This window comes from Balearica regulorum, chromosome Z, assembly GCF_011004875.1.
Source record: "Balearica regulorum gibbericeps isolate bBalReg1 chromosome Z, bBalReg1.pri, whole genome shotgun sequence".
NCBI lineage: Eukaryota > Metazoa > Chordata > Aves > Gruiformes > Gruidae > Balearica > Balearica regulorum.
Genome location: NC_046220.1, coordinates 82,837,910 through 82,850,646, shown reverse-complemented (window position 1 = coordinate 82,850,646; position 12,737 = coordinate 82,837,910). Strand labels below are relative to the sequence as shown.

The following is a 12,737-nucleotide window of genomic DNA, read 5'->3' as shown; positions in this document are numbered from 1 at the left end:
GAGATCAGTCTGTTTATTCCACTTTCAAATATACAAGTTCTTAATTTGAAGTGCAGTTCTTGACGTAGTTCTTACATTATTTATTATTATTAGATACCAATGCCTTCTCAGCATATTTATTTTGTTAAATTATATGTCTGAAATTAAACACAGCCTCTCGTCAGCTTTAATGTTCTTCTGCCTATTCTTATAATTATTATTGATAAGAGGTGACTTTCAAGTTAACAGCATGTGGAATGATAAGACAGCCATTATTCTGTTACCTGAGTGCTTTTTGGAAAGCTTAACTCAAGGGCAAATTGTATTTCCCCCGGGGCGTGGGATGCCAAACCCCCAGCCTGCAGACTGCTGATGAAGGTGGTGGCTGTGGCTGCAGTGAGCTTGGCTAGCATCTGAAAAAACACCCCAAAACTACGCTCGTGGACATGTGAAATCAGTAAGCGGGGTGATTTTTTGGGGTACACAGGGGGGTGCCTCCTGTGTTTATTTTTGAGTCGCCGGAGGGTTTCTGCTCCTTTCTTTTCTGCTCTTCTCTCCTGCTCTCTGATGCTCTTCTCTTTGTTATCAGGTAGTAGATCCGGTTGGCTTCTGGGTAGGTGACTTTGCAGAGGGGGATTTTGTAGATGGCTGGGTTGTCTGAATTTATCAGCAAAAAGAGAAGTGCAGAGAAGCAAAAAGGCCAGGTGCAGAGTGGCAGCCCAAGCTGGGAGGAGGAAGGACAGACAGACAGGTGCATTTTGGTACCTCTTTTTGCATGTTCCCTCTGCTTACTTCTGCCTGTTGCTAAATTCTTGCATTTGAGAAGCTGGGAGAGCCTGTGCTTTACCCTGAGGACTGTGTGACATATGACATGCCTTCCTGAAGCCCCCCATACAGGATTTCCCCATTCAGATGCAGAGGAGGATGCCCCAGATGCAGGTGGCTACATGGCAAGGCTACATGTGAGCTAGGTTCCTGCTGGTCACTGGAGATCTGGGAAGTTCCTCTGCTACCAAATGCCAATTCAGCTGCTCACACAGAGGTATCTAGTTTATCTGAAATGTATGGGGCTATACAAGGCATCCCGCATTAGAAACCTCAGCCCTTTCAGACGCAGCTGTTGACCAGAATGGCACCAATTGGCACTTGGCACCAATACTGAAGCAACTGAATCAGGCTTCTGAGCTCCAATGACTGTAGTGAAAGCCAAGACACCCAGCTCACACATAGACTTTTAAATTCTCCAATAAATTAGCTGAAACTGCCCTCACTGTCCTGTAAAATGTCATGGACTGAGAGTACTATTCACATGTATTCAGTGTCCTCAATGCCCATGGATTGTTGGCATTGCATCCAACCCTCAGTCCTCCTCTCTGATCCCACCTCTTGACCTGAATTGGGTTCTGCCAAAACCAAGATCACTAGGAGAAAAAGTAAGTGTTCTTTTCTTTTCTGATACATCCCAAAAGCAGGTGTGCTTAAAAAAGCAGCCCCTCTGCAGGGACCTACACGGTACTGAATGTATGCCAGATGAATGCGTTTAATGCATGAATCTGCTAGTTCTAATTTTTTTTTCTTTTAAGTTACTAAATCAAATTTATTAAAATATGGTTTTGCTTTAATCTCTCAGATCTTAAAGTAGAAACAAAGCTTGGCATTTCTGGCTTCACCTCTTTCTTGATCTGTCAAGATACAACAATTTTGTATTTAAGAGAACAAACTCCTTCCCTTTTTAGTTCTCATATCCAGATCAAACTTAAGTAATATCTGTGGGAAGGGTGGGAGAAAGACCTCAGAAGCAGTAAGGAAAAAATTAGACCATTAGGAATTGTTCAGAAATATTGCCTGTAACTAAGTGTTGCATCTCAAACCATATGCTGTTGCTGGAATTCACATATCCATGCACAATCTCACTGTGGATAACATGCTCCAAAGGTCTTTGAAATCTTATTATTTTACAAGACCTGCCATTGGCTGCAGCATGCTCATTTCAACACTGTCAAAATTTGACATGGAGAATTTTGAGGCATTTCCGTAACACTATATTGTAACAAATCAAAATACAGTTAGAATCATAGAATCATAGAATCATAGAATGATTTGGGTTGGAAGAGACCTCAAAGATCATCTAGTTCCAACATCCCTGCTGCAGGCAGGGACACCCTCCACTAGACCACGTTGCCCAAAGCCCCATCCAACCTGGCCTTGAACACTTCCAAACAAACAAAAAACTTCCACCTCCCTTCCTCCAACTTACCACAGATAGGGCATTAGCAAGAGCTGCTCCAGAGTAGGCACAAAATAATGCTGAAAAAAGAAGACCAAAGACAGCTCAAGATGAGGAAAATATTGTTCATCTCTCAAGAAAAAAATATCAGAAATAGTAATCTTGTCCAAATGCACAGTAAAATATCTTCTCAGCTACCTGATATGAGGATTAATGTTAGAATTCAATGGTTAGTTTAAATGAAGTACATTTGGTCCTATTTGCATTGTAGGGATGGATGATCAATGAAGAACGTGATTTTATCAAGAGGACGTGATGGTGGGATTTCTTTTGTCTTTAATTTCTTTTTAATTGGCCCAATGTGACCTGTATGTGGTGGGGGATTGCAGAAATTCACCAGTGTGGGACTGCAGAAATTCTCTGTCCTGTGGCTTCAAACCACAAGTAGTTGGCAGCAGGCTGCCATGCCCCAGGATGTCAGAGGTGTCAAAACAGGAGCTAAGGTCAGGCACCCAAGGAAAAAGTCAAGGAAGGAAAAGCTACTGAGAAATCCAGAAACTGTGCTCAGGATGGAAAATGACTGAAATGCAAATGATTGGAGGCCGGGTGAATCTTCACAAGAATTTCTTAAATGGGAAGTTTCTTTTCTTAAACTCTTCCCATACCATCTGGTTATGGTTGCTGTTGTAGATGGGGTCTTTGGGTAGATGGATTTTAAACTGACTTTGTGCATCAGCTGTCTTCTTATGACACACTTCCTCTAACGATACATATAGTTATGAAAAGACTGCTTCTATGAATCTATTGAGTTGCTAATTTGTTAAAGAGTGGTAGTTAATTCTAAACCTGTACTACTCATAGACTGTCTGGCAGCATAAATTTTTTGTCTTCCCTTTATGTAAAAGATACATACCGCAGGCAAGTGACAGCAAATGAGTCTGCCAGGTCAGGGCATAGAACATGCCCCCAATTGCAATGCACGCGAGCGCACAGTTGTAATTGTGTAATCCAAGGTAGATGCTATCAAACGGTGATGCAATGCTCAGTGCTGCAAGACAAAAGGCAAGACTGTGAGACCAAGTATGAGAGATATCTGCAGGAGGACCTGTCACTTGCAGGGAATCTGTTGTCCCTTCCCTATAACATCTAGACAAATTTAACCGTGTTCACACTTGCATAACATGCACATGCAGACAAATGTAATCAAATGAAGCTCATTATTTTGGAGTTCTGATAATGTCCCTAGGGTTGGAATTTGTCCCAGTCTCAAAGGTTTCTTTCAGGCAAAAATTTCTATGTATGCACTGAGTATGTTGTAGCTGGTCCCCCAGATGACCAGATGGAAGATCCAGCCAGAGTGTAGGAGGACCTTCTCACCTGGGTGTCCTTCTTGCAGAAACTGGTGCTCACATGTATGGTTTAAACCTCATACGTACTCTGATCTTGAATATCAGAGGCATAGTTGAATGTCTTTTGTGGGAGTAAGCAGGGTTTTCCATCTGTTCCTAGTGACCTTTGCTAGATGTGGTCTAGATACTAGATGTGGTCTAGATACTAGATGTGGTCACTCTATCATTGCTGTGAAAATTCTCCACTGGGCTGGGAGCTGAGGGTCTGCTCCAGACATGACCTCGTACGTATTTCTGCAGGATTTCTCAGAGGCTTCAGGGGTACCAGTAAGAAGAAGAGCACAATACGTAGTGCACATGCCACCTTCATGTCACTCTTAAGATTAATACATTTCCTGCTATAATGTCCTCATTTGTCTTCTGTTTCATCACCATGCTTATCCCCAGATAATTTCCCCCGACTTTTTCCTTCTAGATTAAATCAAACCTGTACAAAACTTGCCAAATGCTCTTAACCATGCAAATTGTGGATAGTTTTGTTTAAAAAAACAAATATAAGGCAGCTCACATTTTGTACAAAGTGCTTCAAAGCACGGAAAACTTATCGTTGGATGACTGGGCCTTTTCCAAGGTGGTTGTCTCAGACTACACTTATTCCATCATATTTTGTTATTACAATTCATCACATAAGTGGCATTGATTTTGTCTGTCTTCAAGGGTCAGAAGATTGTTTCTCTGGTTAGTCCAGAGATAGGCTGTTTTGTGTGGCATTCATTTAGCTATTTTTACAAATCTGGATAGAATTTCACATCAGGACAGAATAAACTGCACCCCAGAAAAGTTTGTTTCTTTTCATTGACTGCTTATCTCTGAGGTAGACATCTGCATGCGGTGGTAATTTAAAACACTTGTGGTGGAAAGAGATCAGTTCTGAAACTGTTCCTCTGGGTTTCTTTATCATCATCTCCATGGGATTCATCACATCCAATGGTAGGAGGGTTAAGCCAGGTGGAACAAACCACCTGCCTGAGCTACAAATCTAATAACAAATTCAAAGCTTAAAGAAAATCTGCTTCTGGACTTCCTTCACCATGTTGTGTGCCCTTCAGTAAGACCTTCCAAATTTAGAGACAGTTTCAAAAATGGGAGTGTTGTTCCAAGTACAGCCAAGCCCATGTAACTGTAAAGTCTGGGCAGAGTCATTTAATGGCTAGTGTCAAGATATCCTACTTAAAAAATTACTTTGTTAAATATTTCTTACCTGCAAACATCCCCACTGTTGATCCAATTGCAGCATGTAAACAAATAAGTGGGGAGGAAATACATAAAGCAACAAGGAAGATGCCTCCAGTCCAGGGGTTTTCACAACCATACACTTGACCAACACCGACTGGGATGGACTGCAAGAGCTGCAGCAGCCAGTAGAAAAGGACATGTTACTGTATTTCTGTACTCAAAAGGACACGACAGTTACTTTGTCCAAGCTATTGGTTAGAAAGGAAGGAAGCAACCCTGGTTCTGTGTGGGGCTGGTGGGTAAATGTGGACACTCATGCCCTTCAAACCAGAGTTAGTTCACTGTTTGGTTTGAACTTCATCAGTCCAAGATGGACTTTTATCTCTTTTGAGATGGTAATAAGGAGGATGGGTGTGTGTTTGTTGTTGTTGTTTTTTTTTTCTTGTGACTTTACTGAGGGCGAAAAATAGTAACCTTCCTAGGCAATAATAATATGGTGGGCCTGGTCGATGTGAGTTTATTATATATTATATGAAGCATATCAGCCACCCTTATGCTGCTTTGGGAAGATGATCCTCCAGAGCTAGAGCTAGACCTGAGGGCAATGGGTATAAATGAGTTTATGTCCCTTGGGTACCCTGATGTTTCTTCTATCTTTTCATATTGTCACACTGTATTGCTGATGTTCTTTTAACCACATCTGGACAGTCAGAGTGCATATCCAGATGTGCTTCTGTACTGACAGCACTGAAGACTTGTTTTGGGGCAGTCCGACTTTAGATGAAGTGAGAGGTTCAGCAGCTCTTTTCCCTCAGGCTCGATCAGCCTTTCTGCTGGATCAGCCAGGACTTTCCCTGGGGTTTTTACAGCACTGTCCTCTACAGACTGAACTGAGCCATGTATTTCTGTGAAATGCTACTGGCTGTACATATCATATAGCTGCTCTGCCCCTGTGAAATTTTTATTCCAAGCCAAATGCCTTCACGCTCACCTTTTTAATGAAATAGCATAAACTTGTTGGAGTGAAGCTTACCAGTGGCACATTGATTGCAGACCAGGTGATATTGGGCACTGATGTTACAGGCTTGATGAGAGTTGTAGGGAAGAAGGGGTTGTAGTGTCCTGTGGCTGCCAAGTAAAAAGTCACCGCAATATTGAAGGGCAGAGTGAAAACAGGAAGGTCCCATTTACTGAGGATGGATCCCAAAGCACTGGACAGGATTGGACTGAGAACAAAACGAGAAAAGAAACAAGTATAACTTGTTCATAACAATTATAGTCATGAAATAGCCTACCCCTTTGGTCATAAGCTCTGGTAAATGAAAGCCAATGCCATTCCTTTTAGAAACATCAGATAGTGAGTACCTTTAATACATTAGTCTGCATCAGTCAAATAGTTGCAGAATGTTGTTCATCTTTTTGCAATAATTATCACATCCATTCATGAATGGTATAAACTCCACACCCTTCTCAGAGGACAGTTGGCTAGTGTGCAAGCACTCTGCTAGCCATGCTGAGCTCAGGTAGTCAAGGAAGAAATACATCCAGTACAGCACTTAGGCACAGATGGAGAAAGGTAATCTGGCTTCTTATTCAATAGAAAAATCTAACAAGAAACAGAAGAGCAAATTTTTGGGAATGCCACATGAAGAACTGTGGAGAACTTGAGATGGTCTACAAAAGCTGCTATCTTGAGGAGGCAAGAGAAAGTTGGAAATTACCTAATTTGCTGTTTTGTTTAGTTTTGTTTTAATAGTTTGGTCTGGAAGAGAAATAAAGCAGAAGAGATGATCAAAGAGGATGGAAAATCTTCCATTAAGAATGATGTAGAATATTTACTGTGTTAGACACTATTCTGGGGGATGAGGAGTCCTTAGGATATATGGACCCTGACAGAGTGCAAGACAAAGTCACCACTGTAACAGCTGTGAAAGGTGGTGTGCCAGGAATGACCCAGACCTTGACTGATGTTTCTGCTTATGTCAATGAGACTGATGCTTCTGTGTGCTGCCCAGGTACCACCCAAAATCATACAGCATTTTCTGAAAACTGAGCTTCCTTCTTAAGCAACATGACTGAATATATTTAGCGTGTAAAATATTTGGGGTGATCCTCAAAATATTTAGAGGCCAAACACTAAAAAGCATGCAAACCTTGAAATACCATGACTTTTCCCAAAGTTCTTGGCTGTAGAACATGGGATATAAACTTTACCAGGAAACCAGAATATAAATTTCACAAGATCTGCTTTCCTCAGGACATTTCCAGACTGCCTTAGTTCTACTTGAAGTGGATGCCCTGCATGAATGCCTTTGTCATAGCATAATGGTAAGATAATATCTGTTTTTTTATAGGTCCCAGAAAGCTTGTGGAAGAGAGTGAAAAGCCAGGTCCTGTCCTTGATGGCAATGGGCTGTGTTCTGGTGCTTCCAACTGAGCTTTCCTAATATAAGTGAGCTGAGCAACACTTATGGTCAACCTTCAAGTAGCAGTGAACATCACATAGATTACAAAAATTCAGCTGAGAAACTTGAATTTTTCAAGAGGCTGCATTTGAGTCTTAGAAGGTCATTAAGCTGGTTCTAATTAAAAAAACCCCAAACAACAAACCCACACCCAAAATATTTGGCATTTCAAAAGCAACATCTTGTGCCCTGTTGTGTAGATACTATCAGTGGGAAAAATGCTTTGTTCTCCCTGTATAATCTCAGATGAAACCTATCCTTTTATGACAGATTTGGTTCCCAGAGCAGTTTACAGATTTCCTTGCTTGTAGCTGTATGAAAAGAAATCAGCACTTCAGTGAAAATGCGTGTCCTAATTTCTGTGCTGAAATACAAAGCTTCTGCCAGTTATACATCTTGTCAAAAAAAAAAAAGGGAAACAATTAAAGAAATGCTGACTTCTAAAGCTGAAATTCAAAGTATTGGTTGAAAAAAATCACTGAAATGTCTAATTTTAAAATCTTTTGGCTCTACTCTTGAGTCTTGTAAATTAAAAGAATGAAGAAAAGTTTGAACAAAAGGCCTCAAGGAATTCTGGCAGACAAGACAAACTAAACATTCTTGCAACATGTTCTGGGTTTTGGGAGGTTGTTACAAAATGACCTTTGCTGAGAGTGACTAAAGAAATAAAATATGAAAAAAAATCTGATTTTAAAAGCAGTGAAATGCAATAATGACTTGCATCTCATATTGCTATCAGTGATTAAAATGTGATTCTTGAATTAATTTTAGTTAAGGTTGTTAAATAGATTCTGCAGTGCTGTTAGGGTCCATATTTAGAAATGGTAAGGACATTTTCTGGCAATCACAGTTACTTGGAGGAATTAATTTTGCTCATGACTGGTTGCATGTCTGAGAGGGGAAGATTGAATTCAGCCTGAAAGAGAGCAGCAGGCTGGTTCAGTGCCTGGATGAGGAAGAACAGTTGTGGTGTTGGGCACGATGACATCCACCCTGAACGTGTCCTGCTGATGAGGGGCACTTGCAGAGCGTTGAAGTGGGGCTCCTTTGTCCATGTGCTATAATCGTTGCACATATAAACATTGTCTGTGCAATTCACTCTGACCAACATGCCTCACAAGCTCTGTGCATCAGTGAACACCTCTTTCCAGTGCCACTGTGGCCGGAGCTGCTGGTATGGAGGGGGCTTCCAATATGTTTAAGCTGTACATAGCAGGACTCCTCATTCTCTGAGAATTGTCCCAGGGATGAGAAGTGGCACTTACCAGGCCATTGATATAACTGCCACGGGAGGAAGAAGCCACCAGTAGTAATCCCCTTTGTCAGAGAAGACGGCCATGAGCAGTCCCACCAAGATCCCGTTATAGCCGTGCAGCCCAGCTGCAATGGCTGATCTGTGACAGAAAGAAATGTTTGCAAGGTAGCAAGCTGTGCTGAAGGTGACCTGTCACAGGGGCCCACTGAAACGCAATTTATAACTGTCCTGCTCCCAGTGAAGGGAGTATAGGGGAAGGATGAAAAAGCAATGAGGTAACTGCCATATTGCACTGCACCAGCGTGTGAAAGGCAGGAGTTTGGAGACTGTTGAATGATGATGATCCAGGGTGTTTCCCATGACCCAAAGGACCTACACGACTGTGACGATGGCTACCGGAGAGAGATAACTGTCTGCTCTCACAAAGACACCCAATTGTGAGGACAGGCCAGCTCTTCCTGGACCACAGCTCTGTCTGCACCTGCTTCCAAACCATCTGTGAGGAAAGCTGGTCTGCTGGCTCTAACATACTCAAATGTGGGGTTATGACCCATCAGCAGGTTCCTGATACCATATGATCAATTTTTATTAAGTACCTGGGCATGAAGTACCACCTACCTGTCCTGACTGAGGGCCAGTGCGGTTAATGTTGACACAGTCATTCCAGTACAGCCTGTGAGCATCCACCAGGGACTCTGGATGAAGATCCCCACTAAAATGATCAGTCCACTGAGAGGGTTGTTGACAAACATCACCTGAGATGTTCCTCGCAAGATCCAGTCCACCAGCTGGACTGTTAGGGGCTTATCTGGAGGAGACCAAATAAAAAAGCTGGTGATAAGTCATCATTTCAGCAGGATCCCTCAAAGCACACTCATCTCTAAAGTCGCTTTCTGGCCACAGAACAGAGGCAATGTACCAACAGGATTGTAAAACCAGTCTCTGATTTATTGCTGCCTGAGCATATTTTGCACTGGCACTTGAAAAGCTAATAGGGATGGACTGGGCACTGTTCATGGGGGGATTCATAAAAAAAGTGGTTTATTTATGGTGGTCAAAGAATAGTGTTTCTTGCATGATAGATTGCTTAAGATTCTGCTATAAATTTAATGAGGAGATAGTCGCTTTTTGGTGTATAATTCAGATGCAGAGAGGGACTTAAGCAAAGATTGAAACTAGTCTGCATGTGGATAGGGAAGTATGAAAAGGAAACATGTTTGCTGGTTTAGGGACCCAGAACATGGAGGTATACTGTGTATAGGAGATGGGGTCAAGCTGTCAAAGGTATCTAAAGAAGTACTTTGGGGACTGAAGAACCTAAATTAAGAGAATACTTATTATAGTTTGGATTGTACTCAGGTGCAAGAGGCATTTCCAAAGGACGAAGAGCCATTGCTCTTTAGAGAAGACTCTTGAACCTGAACAGAGCAAATGGGCATCAAGCTTGGGTACCTCAGGTGAGTGCAGGGGGTTGTGTGATGTGTGTGGGGCTGAGGGCAGCCTGTCTGAGGGCACCTATGTACCATGGTCCTAATGATCTCCATGGGCAGAGAATGGTCTTGCAGCACTGCAATAACTTTTTGCTGCTGGATCTTCTTCTGCAAATTGACTTAAGGTCTTTTTCTGCCATGCTTCTGGGAAAAGTGTAACCATTTCTGTACTGCTGTGTGTTATCAAACATGATGTAAGGAGAATAAATGAGAAAGAGGGGCTGCTTACATGTGCAATATGTTCCTGCAATATGTATATGCAGCTTTCATCTTCTTAAATATTTAAAATTAATTCATTTAGTTTAGATTGTTAATTAGACACAGCATAAAGTGCCAGACTACTTTTCGAATCTGGGCAATGACTCATTCCTAAAAACTCCCTTCTCCCTCCCTCCTTCCCTGTGTTGTATTTGCAGTCAAGTCTCAAGTTTTGCTTTCTGATGAGAGTAGCTTAGAGCATCTGTGAAGGACCCAGTACCACTCTGCATCTATTCAGCATCCCTGGGAGAGTGCTTCCAAGAGGCTGGAGTGCAAGTTGAGGGATAGCTTCACCAGCATCCCTCAGGCTGTGAATTTTTGGGGAGTCAGGCAGTTAAAACCAGGGCGGAATGAGTTCCTTAGAGAGAAATATTCAGGATTTTCTGGGATAAGTATTACTAATATTTGGTGTTGAGCTATGAAATATATCTGCAATGCTTTCGGTTTTAGTCACAGGTATTAACTAAGTATTCAAATATAACCAGTGGACAGTGGCCAAAGCTTTTCAGGGCATTGAGTAAGGAAAGCTGTCTACAGCTGTCCAAGCATGGACCACTAGAGTAAAGAGAAAACAGGAGGAGATGATCCCCTGCAGCTGGGGACCACACTGCCAGCCTGCTGAGCTCCCTGACTGGAGACATCTCAGCCCCCATCTTCCACCAATGACAGTCACTGCACAGCCTGGCTGTACATGTCTGTCTCTTATTTCTCTGCCATTCCTGGAGCCTTAACAGACGACCCACAGTCTTACATAGCCTCTCAAAGCCCCAGATCCCTAATAATTCTGGGTAATGTGGACCATCTGCTCATGTATTGTTCCTGTAAACCTTTGAGATCAGTACTTGCTTTGTATTTTACAGCAACATAACAGCCACAGCGCTTATTGGTCCCCCAAGGCTGGTAATACAAGAGCCTTTGCCCACACAATCAAGAGTCAAGGCCCTTTGCCCACACAATCAAGAGTCATGTTCCCAGTTGTCAGCCCACACGCAGACAAGGAGACGGTTGCTGATCCAGAGCACTTACAAACAAGACTAAAAATCCATCCTGGATGTGTGATTCTGGGCACTGCTATAAGGAATGTGATGCTAATGACACATAACTGATTAGGTGTAAAAGACATCTTTTGCCTGTCCTGAATTATGCCTGCAGCCATGGTCATGGCAAGAGGATGCAGTCAGATCCTCTTCCTGAGGATAAAATGATTTGGGTTAAAAGGTCAGAAGTTTGCAGTAAGCTCGGACCATGCTGCCTCTGCTCTGCCTCAGGGGGTGAAATGTCCCCTCGTCTGCTGCCCCAGCACTGAAAGTACTGTTGGCAATATAGAAGTTTCCAGCTTGCTCTTCCTAGCCGGGGAGCCCCAAACACATCCCTCTGCTTACTTTTCATCCACTCTCCATATTCCTTCATTTCTCCTGTGAGATACTCAAAAACTCGGTGGATCCGATTTCTGCTTCTCCCCAGCAGGTCCTGGGCTCTTGGCTTCTGCTCCACGTACAACTGCCTCTCACTGGGATGTTCAACCACAACGATCTCTCCAAGCTCCATCTCTTTTGGGTGGTGAGAAGAGGTAACTGCAAATCACAAAGCCCATGTGTTAGCCCCAGTGTTTTGGGTTGTGTCCTGGCAAGATTCTGCTGTACTTTAGAGCTCCATGGTGATATCCTTTTTACAGTTGGGATATTTCATGGAGAAAGGACCTGCCTGAACCACTGCTGAGAGAGGTATGCGCTGCTGCCCAGGGCAGTGGTATGCCTTTTTACGTTTTGAGGTGGCACCTTCATATATCACAGCAAATCCATGGTCTTTCCATGCTCCTTATTCCACATCTGCCTTTTGTAGACCATCACGAGTAAACTGGGGTAGCACAAAGTATTACACAGAAAAAAGCATCCATGTGTGGCTTTAGGCAAAAATAACCACCTTGGTTTAGGGCTACGTGCTCTTTAATTAGCAGGTGAATATCCAGGCAGGATTATGGGTTTAGTTAACTCCTAATTCCAGTTGTAGGGCTCTGTTCATTAAAAGGTCCATTAAGATATAAACCTTTAAGAGAAAATACACTGCACTCCACTCTAGTGAGTTACTCTGCAGGTTACACCTGCAAAAAATGCCACCCCGCTTTCTGAGGAAGTCTGGCATCAGCTTGCCCGTGGTTTTGCTCTGACCCATTTCGGAGCAGTGTGGCTGGGTTGCTAGGCGTTGGCCAAAAGTGGTTTGCGTTGTGAAGTGCTTGTCCCGTGTTTCGTGGAATGTGGGCACCACCTTCTGGTGGGAGCCTGGGTTTTTTTTTGGTAGCTCAGGCTGTCTGTCTACCAAAACCAGAAGGACAGGCTGGGAAGGGAAGCCTGACTGGCGGGAAAGCTGTTTTGCAGGGAAGAATACTGACAGGCGAATGGTAAAAATATCTATGACTCTAAATGCCCTAATAAAGGGGTTCTTGAGCATCCAAAGATGTTTTCCCTTCACCCCTGGCAG

At 42.9% G+C, this 12,737-nt stretch overlaps 1 protein-coding gene across 2 annotated transcripts in view; it reads right to left on the bottom strand.

Annotated features, from left to right (window-relative positions):
• Positions 1 to 12,737, bottom strand: part of LOC142599416 (urea transporter 2-like) — a 310,745-nt gene continuing 298,008 nt past the window's right edge. For both annotated transcript variants that reach the window (XM_075739740.1, XM_075739741.1), the window contains exons 6-13: positions 11,642 to 11,833; positions 9,130 to 9,319; positions 8,522 to 8,650; positions 5,825 to 6,017; positions 4,817 to 4,964; positions 3,120 to 3,254; positions 2,237 to 2,286; positions 1 to 703 (exon numbers count right to left, since the gene is read on the bottom strand). In XM_075739740.1, coding sequence (XP_075595855.1) covers positions 434 to 703; positions 2,237 to 2,286; positions 3,120 to 3,254; positions 4,817 to 4,964; positions 5,825 to 6,017; positions 8,522 to 8,650; positions 9,130 to 9,319; positions 11,642 to 11,807 — 1,281 coding nt within the window. In that variant the 5' untranslated portion in view covers positions 11,808 to 11,833 and the 3' untranslated portion in view covers positions 1 to 433. The remainder of the gene's footprint in view (positions 704 to 2,236; positions 2,287 to 3,119; positions 3,255 to 4,816; positions 4,965 to 5,824; positions 6,018 to 8,521; positions 8,651 to 9,129; positions 9,320 to 11,641; positions 11,834 to 12,737) is intronic.